This window comes from Gavialis gangeticus, unplaced genomic scaffold, assembly GCF_001723915.1.
Source record: "Gavialis gangeticus isolate Ggan-Ray unplaced genomic scaffold, GavGan_comp1, whole genome shotgun sequence".
Lineage (NCBI taxonomy): Eukaryota > Metazoa > Chordata > Crocodylia > Gavialidae > Gavialis > Gavialis gangeticus.
In genome coordinates, this window is record NW_017729022.1 from 37,968,829 (window position 1) to 37,990,658 (window position 21,830).

The window sequence follows — 21,830 nt, forward strand, 5'->3', positions numbered from 1 at the left end:
ATTGGGGCGTGGCCTGCTACAGAATCTAGGGCACCTGGGCTCTGGTAAACATGCCCATTCATGGCTAGAGGGTGAGTGTGGGCTGTGCCAATACAGCCTCACTTGCCACTGTCCCTGCCACCTTATGTTCCAGGCTGTGAAGGAGCTCCACAGAGCCAGAACTGCCCCAGGGCATGGAATGAGTTGGACACTCTTGTTCTACACAATCAGTCTCATACCAACACTTGTGGAACATGACTAGTAGCTTCTTGCTAATCTCCTAGATTCCATTTCACTATAACTTCTTTTAGTCTCCTTTTTATCCAACTCCGCATCTGCCTTACACTTATCCCAATCTTTGCCAGCTGGGGCCCAGTTGCAAATGCTTTGCTTAAGTTTACACAGGTTATGTTCACTGTGTTGCCCTTATCTAAGAAGTCATTTAAGCTGTCATAAAAGGATATTAGATTGGTTTGACACAATCTGCCTTGGATAAAGCCATGTTGCATTTTGCACAATTTCATATTTACCTTCAAGTCCTTGATTATTCTCTTTCAATATCTGTTCCAAAACCTTATGTAGTATTAAAATCAAACTAACAGCTCTGTAGTTGCTTCTGTCACTTATTCCCTGCCCTCCCTTTTCTGAACATAGGCACTACCAGTTCTGATGCATTCTAATTAGAATACGTCAGAGTCAACTTGATTAATCAAGTCTGCTGGAGTTTTCTAATTAAAATACTCCACCCGCCTTGGTATCACATGTATTCAGCATGTGACAGCCACTCTAGCTGCAGGCCATGTGTGCCCCTACTGGGACATAGGCAGCCTCTGCCAGTCCTGTCCCATAGCTGGAGCTCATGCTTGGTTACAGGTGAGTGTTGCAAAGGACTGCACGCTGCAGCACACCCTGCCCAGCCTTGAGATCTCCCCAGGGCTGCTGCCTGGCTCTCAGGCAGCAGTCTGTACTTGGTCCCTAGTGCTGCTCACCCCCAGCACTGTCTCCTGTGTTTGTAGGTGTTGTGGTACATTTGCCTCTGCCATGCAGCTCCCAGTCCCTGGCTGTGTCCCACTGATGAGTGTTCCTGAGCCCCATCTAGGGCCAGTCACACAGGTACAGCTGTGTGGGGGCCCAGAGAGCCAGTGCAGGACATGATATCCTTGTCATCTTCTCCATTGAGGCCTGGCCCTGCCTGCATGCACTCACTTGTGCCATCCACATCAACCCCCAACTGGACCTGGGAGGAGATTGGTGACCTCGTGGCCCTTTGGAGTGAAGCGGAGGTGCAGAGGCACTTTGTGCAGGGAGGGTGCTCGAACACCCACACGTAGAGGACACTTCCAGATGGCTTGGCAGTGCCTCATAAAGGTCAAGGCCTTGCAGGCACAGTGGGTGGCCATGACCGACCACAATTGTTGGTTTGGTTGTGTCCATCAAACCATGCTCTTCATGCAGCAGCTGACCCAGACTTTAGCACTCCAGGACCCAGGCTGCACCCCTGCAGTGGTCATCAGCAGGGGCAGCCTGACTGATCCCCTGCATTGCCTTGACCCTTCCAATGAGCCGTCACTGGAGGCAGGACTCTCGGAGATGCAGTGCTCCACCCCACCCACCTCCCCAGCTACTGTACCCAGCAGCAGCCCAGGGAGCCCTGGCAAGCAACTGCCGCAGCAACACCACAACCCCAGACCCCACCATGAGGAGCATCTGGCCATGCCATGACCAGCTGCTAGCAGTGCCAGCTCCTCCTTGGGGATGGTTCCTGGCTCGCCACACACCACAGGCCATGGACACCAGGCACACCCAGATGCCGTCTCTGATGGGGAGGCCCACACTGAGCCATCAGCCTCACCAGCCCTGACCACGTGGTAAGTTCTGCACTGGGGGGAGGGCCCTCCCAGACTCCACCCCAGCCCCAGCCGCTGCCCCCTCTCCTCTGGTGTGTCCTGGGCACCAAGAGGACCATCAGCAGCAGGGTGTAGTTATTCGGGCACCCCTCAGCCTGCACAAACAGCTCATTGTGTACTTCCCAGGGCACATGCAGCAGGGGCTTACTCAGAGCACAGTGGTGGCACAGGTAGGGGCTGGCTCCCAGGCAGCCAGAGGGAGAGCTGCCTGCCCTAGAGAAGCTCCAGCTTCTGTCACTCAGGGACAAACCCAACAGCTGCCATGGTCACCACAGCCCTCGTACTTGCAGGGGAATGGCCTGAGGCTGGGGTGCTGGCTGCCTGTTTTCCAGGCTCTGCCCCCTAGGTGCTCCTATCCTATGGCCCCCCACTCTGGGGCAATAAAAGACTGTGAGACTCTTGTATATAGCTTGCACATTGGAAAGCAGGTTTTTTATTGTTGGAGGGTGGTGGAGGGGCTTTGTTTTTTGGGGTGGGAGGGGGCTCTGTGCGCTGAGGATGTAGGGGCGAGGGGGCTCTGTTTGTTGAGTGGGGAGGGATAGGGATGGGAGTTGTGAGGGAAATAACATTTTTTTGTTTCACCCATTTGCATGTCCTGAGAGCGATGCTGGGGGTGGGCAGGGGGTAGGGAGTGTGTGGGCAGCAGGGCAGATGGGCTGGAGAGGGGAGTGCCAAAGGAGGGAGTTGGGCATGGCCTTCTGCACCCAGTCACCTGGCCCCTGCTGGCAGGTGTGCAGCTGTCTTGAGGCCTGGGGGGAGGGGCTGCTGGGTCCCTCAGGGCCAGCAGGAGCATGGGGTACTGGTCATCACTGGCAGAGGCCGGGCTGGACCAGTGGGGTGCTGGGTATCACTGGTAAGGGCAGGGGAAGCAGCTGGAGTAGCCCTGGTGCAGGGGGGAAGAGTGGGCAAAGAGAAAGCTGGCAAGTGCTGCCCCTGTTCTGGGCACATGGCTTGTGGGAAGGGAAGGGTGATGGCTGCCAAGAGGTGGTAGCAGGCTCTGGCTGCAACATAGATACGAAATGCTGGCAGCCATGTGGCCGCAGGCTGGAGCTCCCCCAGTTGCCACAAGGGAACATGGCAGGACTGGAGGGACTTGGGACTAACTTTAGTTCCAAGTCCCTGCACTTGTAGACACCTGCCAAAAATTGCTTAATGCACATTAGCTTAATGAACATTACATTTAGTCGTATTTGCGTGTGTAGACACACCCTTAAAGTATTATTTCCCAGTTGACAAATTCACTGAAGATCTATTCTACACAAGTTGCTATTTCATGTGCCAGTTATTTCTATATTCTGCATTGCAGATTATCTGGAGGCTCTAATTTCATTGCAATACGTAATTTCTGTTTTGTTCCCATTTTAAATAAGATAAATTTCCTCATGTATTCTAGAATTATTCTCTTATACCTCTTCATCCTCAGTGAAGATTTAAGTGGAGTATTAATTTAGTACTTTGACTGTACCGAGATTATCCTTGCTTTCTACCCTATCTTCTTTCCCTTAGCTCTGTTGTTTTGTTCTCCTGTTTGCTTTAATTCTCCTGAAAAGTCCAGATTAACTAATCTTTTGTCATTCTCCCCTTATTTCAGTGCTATCTGACCTCTGACCATTTCCATCTGTTGTAGATTCTTTGCTTCCTCTTATTATACAGTATAAGAGTCACCCTCATATGTCTTCAGTCCTTCCCTAATATTTTTATCATCTTGCTTGAGAAGTGCAAGCTCCACATATCATTTACACTTTTGATGTAAAGCAATTGCAAATCTCTTCATCATTTAAATTCAGGAGCTCCAATATCCAGCTAATGTTCATAGGTTTTCAAAGTCTGTCCTTTAGAAATCCAAAATTTTAGTTATAAATCTATTCTTGTCTTACCTGTGATTTGCATTTAACTAAATCAGCTCATTATTGTTTAATTCAAGACTATTTTCCACAACCAGTTCTTTTATAAAGAGTGGAAAACCAACTTTTCTTGGTTGTGGAAACCAAGATTTTAGTTTCATTGTCAAAATGATAAAACCACATTTACAGTTTAATTGTCTTTTCAGACATCTGCAATCTTCTTATATGTAGAGAAATTTAGCCATTGTATCATCCAGAAATATCTGTGCTCCACCCTCAGTCATAACATTTGTTATCTAGTCCATATGTCGGTAGCCAAAATCTCCCACAAACTCTTTGCATAAACAATTTCCACTACTACTATTTTGTCCTAGAATGTTATAAGGATCTCTAATTCTTATCAAAATTTGAACCTGAGATATACACCAGTGCCCAAAACAACCCCTATGATATAATTTTTATTGTTCCTTCTTAATGTGATTTTTCATTCCAATTCTGTTTAGTGTGTGTTATCACTTTGTAAAAACAATACAGAATAAAAACACAACCTTTACTCCATTGATACATACTGCTATTCCACCACCTTTACTCATTTCTAGCTTTCTAAACAGTGCAAGTCCTTGAATACTTTCATTACAGTCATGGCTACTATTCAGTCAAGTATCTCTTATTCTTATAATGTCTGGTTTTCAAATCCCAAAATTGGAGTCCTCAGTTTTTTTGGGTCTGGCCTGATTTGACATCACATTTGAGATAGGTACAACCAATTTACTGGCTAAAATATTTGCTGGTCTTCTGTTTTCATAATTGTTACTGCTTTCTTTATTCTTTCTGTTTTCTTGTTTTCCTTTCTCCATTTATACATTTTCAATCAGTCAGTTCTCCACTGATTTTTAGATTTATTCCTGGAGGTTTTATTGGTTTTGCCCAATCATCTCCCCCATGTTCCCAGTTAAACTCTTATCAGTTGTGCCAGCCTTGATCCCAGAAGTCTATTCCTCCTTACTAAATTGGAGCCTGTCCCTTAATAAAACTTTCTATCTCTACTGGCAATGGTTAAACATCTCCAAGGAACCCCGACAACATTAGTTTCAGAGATCTGTTGCTCTTTGTAATCTTGTCCTGCCTTTACCCTTCATGTCTTGCGACAGGAAGAATCCCACTGGAAACCATGTAATCTTCTACTTTAAGCATCTTCTCTAGCCTCTTTCTATATCAATGAGTATCCAAACACATTTTTTGTTCCATCATGAACAATAGATTTTTAGCCAAGCCCAATGGGATCCTCTTCAATGTCATCGGGTCTATAACACGTGTCTGTTCCTAGTGGATAGTGTACCTTTTTGTTTTCTGGGTTTTCCCTCCTGACAAGTCTGCCTGCTGTTTTTAATAGTGAGTCTCTGGTTATGCAAACCTGGTGTTGGTACAATTATTTTGCTCTCCTCTCTTTCATTCTTTCTTTATCTTGTCTTTTGTTTTCTCTTTTATCCTACTTGGTGTCTAGTCATTAATTATTTCGTCTCTTCTTCTGTTTGCTCAGGCTTTTTACTATGGCATCCTATCCTCCAGCCCTTGTTTCTTCCAGTATCTTCATGAGACATGCAAAACTGTCAGTTTTTCAATCACATGCTCATGATGAAGGGAGACTCCCACATCCATTTAGTCTGGAAAGCTAATATTTGGTACTGGAAATAGGTTGCTTGCTGCTGTCTCATATATGGGTGAACAATTACTGTGAGCTTTTAGGAACATGAACTATCAAGGAGCTCTGACCTGGAAAGGCATCTAGAAGCTATTGCAACATAAACGAAATAATACATTACAGTATTCATGAAGAGATAATGTCAAGATTGAATGGGGAAGATTCTATAGAAGGGGCTCCCTTAAAGAATTTCTTAGGCATGGAAAATAATACTTTTGGGTGATACTTTCCACAAACAAGGAAATATGGGAGGGACATGAAGCCAGAGGACTGGGTAGCATATACCCAAAGACATAAAAGAGGGAGCAGAGGGCATTCCTGAGCCTTAAGAATCCAGATGTCTACCTTAAGTCACAGGCATCAGTGTTTGCTGGCTTGCTTGTGTTTGAGAAAAGTGAGAGGTTTTCATTTGTAGTAATCCTCAAATGCTAGCTTTAATCTCATCATATATGAAGCCTGCTTTGAACATTTCACACAACTCTAACCTGAACTGTAGCATCTGAGAAAACCACTTGCTCCCAGAACAGGAAAAAAAGTGAAATATACAGTAAAGCCAAGGTCTTGGAATAAGGAGAGACAGGGACTGAATGAACGAAGCAAGCAGGACTCTGCTAAGAACTGACAGGACATGAAACATCCCTTGTGCCCCATTAAATCAAAGGTACCTAACATACATAGAATAAATCCAACCAAATACGTTTAAAAAAAACAAATACATTTGACAAGTTCACCTTGAAAGCTATTCAGCAAGTGAAATAAAGCACAATTCAGCAGGAATGGGAATGACACTGTAAATTAAAAATCTGTTAATTTGTTAGGTTGGTGGTGTAACTTAATTGCCAAGGAGCAGAAAAGTGTATTAGGAAAACATCTAGTTGGGTGGTATAAAGAGATGTAATTTCTGTGGGTTGTGCACAGGAGCACATGTGCATATGAGTGTTTTCCCATACTTCTCCAAAATCAAGAGGAGCCAACAGCTCATATTCAGCTGCTGCCACATTCAAAGTAGAATCTTCTTCACTGAGCTATCTTCATCCCCAAACTGAACAGAAAGGAGAGGAAACTAAAATGTCTGACAATCTCAAACTCCAGTAGCTTCTGGAGAGAAACTACAGGGATATTTTGTTTGTCAGGAATATCTTGGGGAGAAAAAACAAGCTTCTGAGGGCAATGTAGTGAGGGGAGAAGGCTTGCAGTGCTACCAGTCCCTGGGATTTTATTGTGAGCCTTGTGATAGGTGATGTTTTCCTTAAGTTCCAGCTACAGAAGATATGTACGTACAGGAGAATATTGGTTTAAGAAAAAAAAGTTCTAGCCCTTTTGCCTTCTGAGAACAGCATGACAATATGTATCCTAAAGATCGAAAAAACTCAGGAAGGCAAATAAAAGGAAAATATTAAGTATTCTAATATCTAATTTATCATGGCTTTTGGTAGAACAATTCAAGATTTCTGATGGCATTGTTTGTATTACTAGAAGAGAAACCCTACAGGGAGAAAGAAGGTACTGTTGAAAGAAATGTTTCTGCAGGTTCAGCTGAATGCTGCCTGTCAACAGGTGCTTCCATGTTCATGCTACTCTACTAAAGACACAACAGAGGCACTTAAATTATTGGGCCAAAGTACAGGCAAGCCTATCAAGAGAGTTTTTCCCTATCCCATGATGAGGGGTGCAAACATCAGAAAGGGTAGGAGAAGGGTCGTGTTGAAGGGGGAACCACTAGGAGAGAGGAATAATTTTGCATATCTTATTTTTTCTAAAATAATTCTTTCTTTTAAAGTCAAATACATTGTTCACTGAAGAGCCAGGAGAAGTTCATGCTCCTCCCCCCACCCCTCTTTTTTTCCATTACATTGTTTGATTCACATAAAATGACTTCTTTCAAATTGGAGGTGAAACTTCTATAAATATTCTATGTATTCACAAGTCAAAGAAACAGCTCTTCCCTCTCCATTCTCTGTGAATGCTAAAATAGTAATCTATAGACATTCAGAAAACAAAATAATGAGAAAAAGAAGAAAGAGAAGAAAGAATCAATCATATTCAGATAAAAGACCTAATTATATGTTGGAGGCTAAGGATTAAACAAACAACCAAAAATAAAGTTCAAGTGTTTTTTTTGTTACAAGTTGACTGGACATACTAAAAAAAAAACCCTCTTATTTACAGTGAATAGGAAAATGTGACAAACCACACCTGTCTCATAACTAAATTATATTAATACTAAATTTGCTAACATGAAATTCAAGATTTTCCAACAAAACCTCCCAAACAGAGAGAGATTTAAAAAAATAAATTTCTTATTTGGACTGTGATTGTGTTTTGTATTCCTTAATACTATTTCTTACTTGTATTACAATTACTTTGTACTGTATCGTAATCCTTAGGGGCCCTTGCCATGGACACAGACCTGATTACAGAAGGCACCGTGTAAACATAGAAAAATAAGACAGTCTCTGCCCTAAAGAGTTTATAATCTAAGTGTATGAAACAAAAGACAATATATGGATAGGTCACCAGACAGTAGAAACATTGAGAAAATATTAGTCAGCATGAAAAAGTAGAAAGCTAAAGGACAGCTTTGAAAGAGGATAATGAGTTCTTATGGGTTCTCCTTCCAAGCACAGGGAGCAACACAGGAGTAAGCACTAAGAAGCTTGTGTGACAGTCCAGATGGTGAGCAACAGAGGTAAGCATCAGGGATGGCATAGATCCAGAAGTCTACATTTCAACAGTGACACAGGTGAATTGTAGCTAAGGAATAGAGCAATGAAAGAGAGAACACACACCAAAAGTCCAATATAAGAGTGCATGGGGAGCCAGTGGAAGGAGGCAAACAGAAAAGATGACATAGTAAAAGAATAGAAATGCAATTTTTCCTTCAGAGTTTATTATTATTATTATTTGACCAAAATTGTAGTTCTTAAGGTCAGGGAAATGTATGTTATAGTAATAAAACATGAGATAATGAGAGCCTAGACCAGAGCTTACCTGAGTGAGTGGATAGGAAAGCCCATATCTTTGAAATGTTACATGGAAATAATCTGCAAGAATGATATGTAACCAGGATGTTAGGATCTAAAAGACATTCAAGTTGAAAATGACACCAGCCTGATGGGTGTGCAGGACAGGCAGGGTAGTATTGTGGGCCATGGTGATCAAGAAATGAAGTGAAGTAAATCACTTTGGGAAAAATATCAATAGTTCTGTTCTATGTTGGTTTTCCAGTGATGGCTGCGTACCCACAGAAAGATGTCAGAGAACCTGGCTGAAGGTTCAGTTTGGACAGAAAGACAGAGGTCTGGAACAGATAGATAGATTTGTGAACCAGCAACATAGAAATGTTTGTGGATAGATTACTTACAAGTAAGTTGTAGAGGGAAAAGAGAAAAAAATAGAAGGGATAAAGCCTGTGAAAGTTGGAGAGATGATGACAAAAATCATCTGAAGGATGTAGTCAAGAAGCAATTAGAGATGTAATAGGAGAATTGTGGGAGGGCATATTCAGAGAGAGAACAAGATTTCGAGAAAAGCATGATCAACTCTACTGAAGATGACTCACAGGATGAGAATGGAGAACTGGCTCCAAAATGGGCTAGGTGGAGGCTGTTATAATCTCTGGCAAGAGCGGTTTAATACAATATATTATTACTTATATCATAACCCAAAGGATAACCTCTAGAAGAATTATATGAGTAGACCCTACAGTAAAACATCATAAAGGTGCAAATTAAGCACTCCAAAAAATCAGGAAAATGTCCAAATGAGGTAACCTGTTTAACCTCCATTTACCTTTCTTGCATGTAAACATTATGATACAGTCTTAATGACACAATTATGTACTACATTGTTCCTCCCACTAGATCCCTAGCTCATTAAATACACAAAATGGATAGTGCTCACTTAATGAGCAGCTATTTAGTATTTTGTTTTATTGTCATCATTCAGTGGGTCCCCAGGTCTTGTTTACCACACATCAGTTCAGATTTGTACTGAATACAGAATTATTAATTTATTCCTGGGTTTTTCTCTGGTGCTATCATTGTAGTAACCAAGTGCTTCAGAAAATTAAAATGAATTGATCTCCAGGATGCTCCTATGAAATGAAGCAGTGTTATAATTCCTTCTCTACACAAGGAGAACTAATATACAGATAGCAAAGACAAAATTGTCAAAAAGTATGCACAAATTGCAGTGCCTGGGATGTCACTGTACTTAGCTTTCATATAGCAATTTATACATGGAAAACATAACTTTAACTTGCCTGAATCTGTGCATGCTCAGCACTTCTGCAAATCTGGCCCCTAAGGTCTTATTTAGAAAGCAAGGGAGAAACTGTTACTGACCAAAATTGAAAAAATTGGGCTAACTGACTTGCTCAGCATTGCATAGAACTTGCTGATAGAGTCAGGAATACAACCTACTTTGCCAGGAAGTATTCACTTACCTTAAACATGATGCAATTCTTCCCCCTCCCCCCGCTTTCAAGTCCCTGCCTTTTTTGATGCACTTCTACCTAAAAGTGGTTGCAAACACCCTTCTTCAGGCAGAGGGAGAGGAGAGTCCATCAGCTTGCAATAAGATCCCTTTTATCCCCTTCAGGGAGGTATGCCTCTGGAACCCCTTACTTAGCTATCCTCAGATACGGAATGTTAATTCTTAACTTGCACATCTATGCAGCACATCAGACTTCAGGGCAATATGAGTACACATCTGGATTTCAGAACATTTGGAAGGGCCAACCTTTAATTGGAAATGGGTTCTCAATCGTATCCATATCCGATCTTGTGGCTGTGTTGAAGCTGTATCTTGCAAAACCCAAGGGAGCTAATTAAGTAGACATAACCTTTTAAGTCACATTTCTGGAAAAGTGACTTATTTAAGGTTACACAGTGAGTCACTGGTAGAGTGAATAACCAAACTGAAATGACTTAGCTCATCATTAGCCACTCTAATTTCTAGTTGGCACCACTTTCTTGCCCTGATAGCTTAAGAAATTAGATAACAGTAAAGGGAAATAACTAGGGAGACAGGAAAGTAAGTGAGGAACTACTCTTAAGCTACTGAGTTGTTCTTGTACACTGGGTTACTGTTCAGGCTGTATTATTTCTTTCAGAGATTGAATTACTATTTGCATTACTGATTGATTTGGTTTGATCACTGTTTCAAAAGCTTCAGATGCTGAACTTTTAGAAAACATTTTAATTCTACTGATCCAGCAGTGTGCCTCAGGCCATGATGTTACAGTTTTTCCTAAGAAATTGTATGCGTTATGAATAACAATCTGAGTTTCCTTATATTTATTGTATTTATTTCTTCATCTAGTCTGATGTTTTCACGGAGCTGGCAAGGTAAACATCAATATTTTCTGTATGTTTAAAAAAAATGTAATAGTTTATCCACTGCAGGTTTAGAGCATGTTACACAGAGGAAGGTGTATTCATTCTGGCATAAATTTTTGGCCAGTACTGAAACAATATACAGGTGTATCCTTTTCTATTCACAAAACTCCCATATTTTCAAGAACTAACGGTCATCTCTGCATTTACATTCTGGCTGGCTGATGAATACAGGATTTTGTAACCTCACATAGATATGCCTCCACACTTTGCAGGGCCCATTAGTAGAGGACAGATTAAAATTGGGCTCCTAATTCCTGCTAACTTCATTCTATACCACCTACTGGGAAAATGAAATGCAGTGTGCAGCTCAATCAGTAAAGCATTATGCAGTTTCATCAGTAGAGAATATGACAAAATTTATAAAATTACAGCTACTTTCTGGATCTACTCATGGAGTATGATGTTAATCACAAATTTTCTAGGTAGACTGACAATCTACCTCAAGCTTCAACTACTGACACGTCATACTGTCAAAATCTGTATGAAAGCAAATCAGACTGTCAACAGAGAACTTGGGACCAAGTGGACAAGTTCTATACTTTGTATATTTTACTTAGTTCTTACTCAGCCAAAATTCCCTCTTGACACAAAAAGGATTTAAGACTGAATAGGAGCTGAGTAAAAATGAATGAATAGTTCAGGATTTGGCCCAACCATATACAATTCAATCAAAAGGATAACGCAGCAAGTCAACAGCTTCTTTATTACTCTGAAATGACAGATATGTTTTAACATGGTACTTCAAAGTTTCTCTTTAGTTGTTTCAAAATGAAATGGCAACCCACAAGTGTGACACATCCCAGTATTGCAAGTTAGCTCTTCGGCATCTCGCACCATAAAGATAGCAGAGTACCTAAACACTGTGCATAAATCTCCAAGTATAGGTCTTGGAAAAAACAGAGTTCTATAGGAAAGGCTATATTTATTGTGAAAAATAATTAAATTATATATGTACTGTGTTTCAGTTCACCCAGTAAAGTTGTAGCAGCCAGATGCACCTATACAAATGAGTCCCCAACTTGTGTGTGTGGATTCTTGCTTTTATGTATCTGATTTAGTATGGATATCTGTAACATGGAAAGCTGCTCTCATAAATTAATAATACTATGCTACAATTTAGCACAAAATTCAGAGGCAGAATTATTTATTAAGAAAGAGGCTGAAAGTTAATGTGTTAGGTGGCAGTATGGTTCAACAGTTCATTATTTATAGCTCCAGCCAGCCAAAGGAAGGTGTCCACTTAGAAACAACTAACCCCTTCCTCATTTCACTCCCTTAACTGTCAGGAGTTTATTTACAGAAATCAAGCATATGTAAACCAAAAAACTCTATTTATAGTTTTTGTCTATTTTTAGGTAGATGAACTTGTCACATTAAGTGAACTTTTTGGAATTAAATTTATGAACCAAATTCAATGGAAACTGAATAAGAACTAATTGTTATAAAATATCATGGCTATAACTGTTAAGAAGTGTGAGGTTATAGACTGTAGTGAACATCTTACCTCTCTGATGTCCCTCTGATATTTACTGTTCATTTCTTCTGTTTTAATAAGCTCCTTCCTAGCAGTCTCTGCTTCCTGCTCTACCTCTCCAACTCGGGAAGACAGTGCAGCCAAACGCTCTTTCATTTGTGCCATTTCATAGTTTTGCTTTTCAAGCAGTTCCTGTAGTTCCACCACTTGACTGGCTTCATCATTTGAATCTATGGAGCCATTTGATAGGCGCTGTCAGGAGAGAAATAACAGTATTTTCCATTAATTATCATTAGCTCAGAATATGTCTAGAGTATTTTTTAAACAAGTATGAGTAGCAATTAAATTACAAAATATTACAAGTATTTTCCAGTAAAAAATAAAATGAAAACCAGCTATGCTAATAAACAACAGAATGCACCCAATATTCTAATAAATAAAATAACCTGTCCATAAAAGACAGGTGAAGGAAATTCCAGTTATAAAAACCTAACGCTAAAAACAGAAACAGATATTCATATTTAAAGCTAATACTTAATCCCCCAAACAAAAACAAAATGTCATTAGTTTAGTCCTATGACTCCAGTGCAAATCCTACAAACACAGTTCCTGAAAGTCAAGACCAATCTCCACCAATTATACCAACCTTTATTCACATGCCTTAACTAAAGTAAGAATACCATCCAAACATACTCAACTCCTATTCATAGTCATTCACAATGTACATACCCAGTAACTCTGAATGAAAAGCAAATGCTTACAAATCAGTAAGACCTGGTCTCTACACAGACCAGGTCTGCGCTAAGAACTTTCACCATTACAGATATGATGTGGGAGGACAATTTTTACAGTGCCTTTATTCTGGCAAAATCGTTATTGTAAATTCAGCTACAACAGCAGAAGAGTGTCTTGCTAGTCTAGTTTATGTCTAGTTTATTTTGTTTGGAGAACCAGTATAAGCTATCCTAGTATAAAGTACTGCTTTGTTTGTATAAGATCTAGCTACAGCAAAAAGGCTTGGTGGTATAAGTAAAGATCTATTTGTATATAGTGAGATAGGCAATCTTTTCTGGTATAAACTAAGCCATAGTGAAGTTTTGTGTTTGTTCTTTTGTCAGTTTAACTACCTTGGTTGGTGTGTGTCCTGCTTTACCTTAGTAGTTAGATGGAGGCATTTACAACTATATAAAAATAATAATTTTTACTAGTACACTTAATGCTTACTAGTGCTCACACCTGAATTTATGGGTATAAATGACAATACAAGTGTTCTTCATTCCAAAAACTAAAGTAATAAAATTAAAGCAGTACAATGTTTAAGTACAGACCAATCTTACATCTAGATGAAGAAAAAAAAGTTTAACTTTATACTAGTATAATTGCATCCCGTTTAAAGAATTATAGTTATTCCAAACTAACTGTTGAAAACACCACCTGTTTGTATAATATTCAATATCACCGATTCTGCTTGAAAAAATTTTGCCTGGGTCTTCTCCCCCCACTCTTTTTTTTTTTCTCTGACTCACTACCCTTTGTGTGGCCAGCCAGAGCACATGGCTAAGATTCATTAGCATGCACCCGAAATCCTTTGGTGAATCCATAACAGCCTGCAAATATGCAAGTTATCAAGACAACTGGCCTTTTGGAAATACACACAATGCACAAAAGAAATGAGACTCCATTTATATGGCGGGAAAACCACATGCTGGTTGCTGTGTTTCACCACAAAGGGAAGTAGGGGAGACAAACAGATTGTGGAAAGCTGGGAGCTGATGACAGGTTGCAAGAATACAGTGCTACAGCTGCCACTTTATACTGCCCAGTGCTTTCAGAGTGGAGCTCAGGGATCTTGAACCTTAGGAGTATTTGCCCACCACTGAAAAGCCAGAAGTACATCACTGCATACAAGGTGTATGTCTGCGTGGACGGAACCGTACTTTCTCCCGTTAGTACATCTGTGTTATCATCATCAGTATATAAGTACCCTACATAAGAGTGTACTTACCAATTCAAAGAATGTTACTTTATTAATGGACTTTAATTACATCCTTTCCTAACTCAGCTATAAAATGAACCCAGACCATATAGTTGTTCCAACTCACCTGCATTTCTCAGATCACTGAATAAGATTATTTTACACTAGAGATTCATTAGATTGAAAAGCTCAGCTCCAAAATTAGTTTCTGTATACTAGCTAATTATCTTATGCTGAAACTGAGTGTTAATTACCAAAACATAATTGATCTACTTTTGTGATACTACTGTATAACAATTATTGTGCCCCTTGAAAATATTATTTTCATTTAATTTTGTCCGTCAGAATATTGCACATGCTACAAATGCATAGGATAATAAAATACTGCTCAGCCACCATAAAATATATCATACCACATTTTGTTCCAACTCATTAATTTTATGCAAATCTTTTTTGCTCATGATTACTGTAACGTTACTTTTGTGGTTTTAGTTTCATACAGCAATTTTAGAAATTATGACAGGTGGTATAAGCCATAAACAGATGGACAAACTTTAGGATGTTTACCTTGCCTTCTCATTCTTTACATGGTGGAGTATGAACGGAAGCTAAATTATAATTAAGTTCAAATCTCAAATATGAAAAATTAACATGATCTAGTCATTTGCCATATATGACCTAAATTTTATTATTTCAGAAACAATACTTTTTATTTCTAAAATATGCTCATTTATCATTTTATCAAAAATAAAAAGAAAATATTACCATCTTTATTCTTTAAGTAGTTACAATAATTGAAAAAAAACACACTCATACAAACAAGTGAAGGATCTAAACACTTTCTAATAGATGGCTTAGGACTACATCCTATTTCTCTTTACATAGCTAGATGGTCTGTAAGCAGCTGTATAACTACAGCTAATATTGACACTTCCACATAATTTCAGATTTTATTTCACTGTGCAACAATGAATTGGCTCATATGGATAAACAAAACTAGAAAAAAAAATCTCTGTCGGGACCAGGAGTCTGGTCTACAATCTAGTGCCCTTTCCTTTCCATAGCAGTATCCCTCTCAGTCGATGGATACTCTTTGACTTTCTTTTTTTTTCCTGGCCCAACATATCTCCCTCTCTTGGCTGCTTAGTGGGTCAGCTTCACAAGGAAGGCTGGAGAATGGTCTGGATGATACCTAACTTGTGGCCTGGTGGTTAGGACACACAGCTGGGAAGCATGAAATGCACGTAAGTTTTTCCCTCCCAAGGCCAGTGGCTTAACAAGTAGGTTGCTGGGCTACAACATAGGAAGGCTGCCTCCTCCTGCTCATGTCCAACACCTGCTAGCTATGGGGTTTTGCCCACTTACAATACCCAGCTTACATGCATACCTGGATGAGTGTACATAGTCACAGACTTGCCCCATCACAGTGTAGTCCTACTGAGCATGCTCAATGAATAAACATACACATAAAACTGACTGTATGCTATGTTTAAGTGCTAGAAACGCCAAGTTCTGTAGCTGGGCATGTACTATTTAGGCAAGTAAAGTGAAATACAATTAAGCCCTTAGTCCTTAGTCTAAATTTTCAGAGGAAGTGGATAAAAATTTATTCACAAACCTTCAAAAGTAGATAACTGATATGCATTATATATGAAGAAATTTTGTTTTATGTGAACATATTTTATTCATAATAAAATATTTATGGGAATTTTGCTTTAATTTCATGAGTTATTCATTTTGCATTTGTCATACTGAGCAACTGACTGCCTGTATTAGATACAGAGCTGGATCAAACGTGGAATTTTCAATTTGCCAGAAACTTCAACATTTAATTTTTTTTTCACTGTAATTCAGAAAGAAAGTAGACATTTTCAAAAATCCCCACAGATTGAAAGTGTGAAATATTTTTGAATTTCAGGAGTTTTCATTTTAGAAGTCGAAAATTTTAATTCAGAACTTTGTTTCACAATTTCAGTTCTTATTTTTGTTGTTGTAGGTATTTCACAGAACACTTTTTCACCTGAAATCAGTCCTCAAAAATTGGGGTGTATGTCTTGAAGTGGGGTGGCTAATTTTCTGCACTGGAAAGAAGTAATGGGAGCACAGATGGCATCTGTACTGGTTCCCGTGCTTCTGTTACTGACAACTACAGAGGAGGAATTAATTGTTTAGGGTCAGAGCTACAGTGTTAACCCTTTCGTGGCTGCTGCTGAACTGGCAGTAGATTTTGGCTGAGCAATTCAGCAGCAGCCATGAAGGGTTAACAGTGTAGCAGTTTATTTTATTTTATTTTTAAACTGATACCCAAAGGACTGAGCCATGACCCCGGAAATATCCTTTTTTTGTTTCATTCTGCTGGCCCCAAAAGGAGGTGTGTATCTTATTCGGGGGTATGTGAAAAAATACAGTAATATGAACTAATGGCAATATGTATTAAATAATACAATATTCATTACAACAGGAACTGTAACCCACAGTTTTTTACCTCCCAGGATAATACCCTAACTGCTGTAACATGGAGTCAGATTCTTGTTCTCTCTCTGGTTTTAACTCGTCTTTTCTGGCTGTGAATTTTCAGTTAGCTGCTGCCACCACAACCCAATCGCCTATTTTCACCACTGCTTTGAGGCAGCCCAATCAGCTGTTGCCATCCCAACAACAGGTGGTCAGACTGCAGCAGCAACAGTTCATTGGGCAGTCACTGGAGCTTTGAGACAGCAACAGTCGATCAAGCAAGCCTGTCAGTGAACCTGACAGAGTCACTTACTGGCTCCTCTGAGGGCAGAAAGCAGTAAAAGAGTAGCCCCCTATCACCCTCTGCCTGGAGAGCACACCTTTGAAGTGTTTTAGTCAAGAGGCCATGTGTATACCCCATAGAGCTCTATTGTTTTTCTCATAATGTTGCTAGAATACTCAAGTTCTTTTGCTTTTATGACATTTTGCAAGACCCTAAATATTAATTACATATTTTGTTCCAAATACGTATAGACCCATAGTATATTGGCTTTAAAAAATTAATTTTGAGTAGAAAACTGGAAAAATTCATAAACTGTGGTATGACAGGACCTCACTCAGTTTCATACTATTTTCATTATTTTCCCTAAATAGTACACAATAGTACTATTGGGCTGTGATAATGGAACATTTCGAATTCTAAGTACCAGTATGTTTCAAGTCATCCGTCGCTCATGACAGACCCAGAACACACTGTCACACTGTCCAGGGAAGCCACATTTGGTTATCAAGTTAGCCAAAGAGAAGAAAAAGAGCCAATGATCAAGAAAGCAAAGGCTTAGGAGCTTTTAAGGGCTGGATCCAAAGCTCACTGAAGTCAGTGGATGATTTCTACATGGAAGCAATAATAGGTGAGTCATATCGCTAAATCTTTTCACTCTAATAACACTTGGGTTTCATCTAATAACGCAAGTGTGAAGATCCAAGGGTCATTGTAGAGCTGAGGGTAAACCCATATCAAAGAACTGATGTTGGTAGAGATAAAGAGAAAAAAATTCTGAAATCCAAAAAAACAGAGCAAGGCTGAGGTCTGAAAGTATATGGAAACTGAGGTTAAGAGAGAACAGGATATAGTAACAAGTCTGAGTCAGACAGAAGGAGCAAAGAAGATAATCCCAACATAGAGTGGCCTGGAGATAGTGAGGAAAAATGGAAAGAGCAAAGCCAAGATAGATTCTAAAGGTTCTTGCATATATTTTCTACCTGCATGATACGGGCAGCAAATTTATGTGTAAATGTGCCTGACTAGTTACTGCGCAGTAAGGCATGTGTAGATGCCTTGCTCCACAGAAACCCTGTTTGTGTGGACTAATTTGGAATTAACTTTAGTCCCAAGCCAGTAAACACACAGCATTACTGTACTGTAACACCTGCATGTGTAGACATCTGCATAAAAGCTGGTTACTGCGCAGTAACTTACTGTGCAGCAAATGCACGTGTAGACACATCCACTGAGAAGCACAGCACACGGGCTGTAAGACTTCCAGTGCTAAAACAGCAGAAGAACTCTGGAAGCTTCCCTGGGTACAGTAAAAATTCACAGATAAAAAGCAGGAAGGAGGGGATGAACAAATATCACAGTGAGCATAGCCTTTTCTTCCACTTTTATTCAGCATCATCTCTGATGTCCTCTGTTCAGAAGAGAAACCTTTGCACTGAAAATTGCAAGGGATGGGGTGATTGTTAATAAACTTAAGGTAAAAGTGAGGGTAGGGCTTCAATTCCTGTTACTACCACATGGTTTTTGTGTAACCTAAAACAAACAGCTCTTGCTTCTCTTCCTCCAGAATAATGATATGACCCCCTTCTTCATGGAGATATGTTTATGCACTAATAACTTGTAAAAACAAACCCAAAAACTTTTAGAAACCTTGGATGGAAATTAATTTAAACAACTATTTATATTAACTGCATATTATATAGAATTATACTGTCAGAGAAGCAGAGACTCGTCAATAATACCACAGAAAGTTCAGCAATAATACCACTGAAAGTGAATTTAACATTGCTACATCCAAAAAGCAAAGTCATGGTAGAAGCTGAGAAATTGAAATCATAGTCAATAGAAAGACAGTGTCTTCCCATGGAAAAGCTTTTATAGCTGTCCAAATATAGCAGTAGTAGTCAGGATGAGAAAAAGAATAGAGATGAAAGAATCATCAAGCAAATCTGATGGCAGTGATGGTATTAGCTACAACAGAGGAGGAGCACCATTTGGAAAATCAAAGTTCAAAAATACCCTGTAGGGAGCAAGTGCCACAGAGGGCAACAGAGATTAAAAAAGAAGAAAGGTCCAGAAAAAAAACCTTTAAATTATGGTGTGTGGGAGGAGAAGGGAAATCTATGTTCATGTTCCCTATTGCTGAATAGCATGAAAAGGAATCCAACATCATTAGTGTGGGATTTTTTTTCCTCCCTAAATAAAAAGGCACAGCAGCAATGCAATCTGCTGTTTGTACAGACAAAGTTTCAATAGTGAGGAGGAGAATAAATACATGGAAACATAATACTAAAAATTCTATAGGGCTTTCCCTTTTCCCCATAAAACAGTGTAAGAAAAATACCTAACAAATAGTCTAACAGTAAGGGAGGAACAGAGATCTAAACAAGACCAGGACAAGATCAGCATCAAATGTCCTAGCTTCCGTTAATATATTCTACTTCCATATTTAGTCTAAAAAATGTTTTAACAGGATGTCACATAGGCCATGGCAGTGTGCTGATTGGGCCACATGAAGTCAGTGGGCTGAAAACTACTAGTTTAATCCTATAGAAGTGTTGAAGAAAAGGATTTGTTACAGGGGGAAAATGCTGGTAGTTGATTACAATAACTCTAGCTTACAAAATTAAATGTAAAAACGTTCAGAATATTAATGTATATTACACTGCCCTTACTTTGTTTGTACCATGCACAGATATATTTTATTCATTAACAAATGCGGCATAAAATATAATTTTTTTTCCCAAGGAGAGTACCAAGATTTTAAGATTTTTTTAAGGCTCCAAGAATATCTGAAGAAATGATATAGCAGACTCCTCAGCAGTGTTTGGGATTGGGGACACAGGTGTGTGTGTGAAGTTGATTTTGTCAATGGTAGTACTTGTAGGCAGGAAGTTAAGCATATGCGTATTTAACTGGCGCTTAAATTAAGTTCTGCGTATCTATCTGTACAGTACTACTGAATAATTAAAAGAAAGCAATGCACTGAGTAATTCAGAATTTCATGAAGTTTTTAAAGAGAATTCCTAAAAAGTACTTGAAAGTTTGGCTTTTGACTCCATAGGTTTTACAACATAAATGCTATATTATACTCCAAAGACTGGCTGCTTTAGAGACAGGTGTAAGACGTTGATGGGTCTCCTCTCGCTAGCACCCTTTGTTTTCTTCCCTTTTTGTATTCTCACTTTCCCTGTCTTGATAACTAAACAGGGGAGGCTGCCCAGAGGGAGAGGAGAACTTTGGAGAATGGTCCTCCTAGCCTTGTCCCATTTTTACTCTAGCTGACCCTTCTTGCTTGAAGCCCACAGTTCAGGGCCACAAGTTTCTAGCTTAGCTTTGGCCATGCTTTCACAGCCTCAGGTTCCAGTCCTTACAGGCTGCATCCACACAAGCTAGCATGTGTCTGTTGTGACGCATTGCAGCAGTTTGAGATGCTGTAGTAGGTATGCCACAAACTAAAACAAGTTCTTTAAGTCCCTAAAAGGACTCTAATTTTGATGCTGGGGAATCCCAGTATCAGAAGAAAACATGCCAGAAAAAAATGGTGCAGGGTACACTCCTGGAGCATGCCCAGAAGCAACTGGAGGCTGGTTCCTCCAAGGATGCTTTAGAACTCAGGCAGAGCATCTCTATGCCTACCACATGCCCCTGCTGCTCCAGCATGCTGGAGGAAATAAAAACAGGGCACGACTTGCAGCAGTGGCTCAGAGCTGGCTGGCACCCAGGCTCTGTCCTGGGTTGCTTCAGATTCTGCCTAGCACCCAAGGTCTTCCCTGGACCCAGAAACAGCAGCAGGACAAGGCAGGCTGACTTGCAGCCATGCATGGGGGTCAGCTGTGCTCGTGTACTGGAGGCGGAGGCACCCAGGTCTTTCCAGGCCAGCAGTAGAGTCAGGAGGACCCAGAGGCTGCAGCAAGCACATGGGTGACTCTGGTAAGCAGGGATGTGGGGGTGAGAGAACTGTATGAGGGTGCAGATTGTATGGGTGTGGGGACTGTGGGTGTGACGGGATCTGTGTGCTGTGTGGGGGGATTGTGTGGGAGGGTGGGTCCCCCATGGCTCTCAGACCCCTCTACCAGCAGCAGCAGCAGCAGCCAGCAGTGGACCCTCGAGGTACTCATGGCTGGCTGCAGGCAGAGCCCCCTGGCAGCATACGGCACTGCCTGAGTGCAGGGGGCTACACATGGAGCCAGCCCAGCCTGCTGGCACGCACCTTCAGGCAGGACCTGACCAGCTCCTGCCACCACCCCAGGCTCCCGGCACCACAGGCAGGAGCCGCGCGCCATTGGGCTGAGCTGGATCCCACTTCCATGTGGCTGCCATGGCTCTGGCATGCAGTGCCGGGAGCCCTATATGGTGGCAGAAATTAACCGAGTCCTGCCCGAAGGTGCATACCAGTGGGCTGGGCCAACTCATATGCCACATGTAGCCCCTGGGAGTCAGGCAGTGCTGCACGCCGCAAGGGGCTCTGCCTGCAGTGCGCCATAAGTGCCCCAAGGGCCCGCTGCTGGCTGCTGCCACTAGCAGTGGGGCCTGTGCACCATGTTGGGGGGCAGGTGGGCATGTGGTGGGCCTCCCCACAAGTCCCACCCCCACAACTCCCCATGAACAACCCCACAATCCACCCACAAAACCCACCCCCACAAACCACTCCCACAAAACCCCGCCACCCACCTCTACCCACAAATCCACACACAAACCACCCCACACCCAGGAACTCCCTCACAGCCTGCCACAAACCCCACCCCACACCCCTCGCTACAAACCCTACCCCCACACACCCCACAAACTCCACCCTATGCCCCCCACAGAC

At 40.9% G+C, this 21,830-nt stretch overlaps 1 protein-coding gene across 4 annotated transcripts in view; it reads right to left on the minus strand.

The window, feature by feature from the left end:
- PPFIA2 (PTPRF interacting protein alpha 2) overlaps positions 1-21,830 on the minus strand; it is an 854,871-nt gene that overhangs the window by 195,886 nt on the left and 637,155 nt on the right. For all 4 annotated transcript variants that reach the window (XM_019514802.1, XM_019514801.1, XM_019514804.1 and 1 more), the window contains one exon: positions 12,339-12,560. In XM_019514802.1, the coding sequence (XP_019370347.1) occupies positions 12,339-12,560 (222 nt within the window). The remainder of the gene's footprint in view (positions 1-12,338; positions 12,561-21,830) is intronic.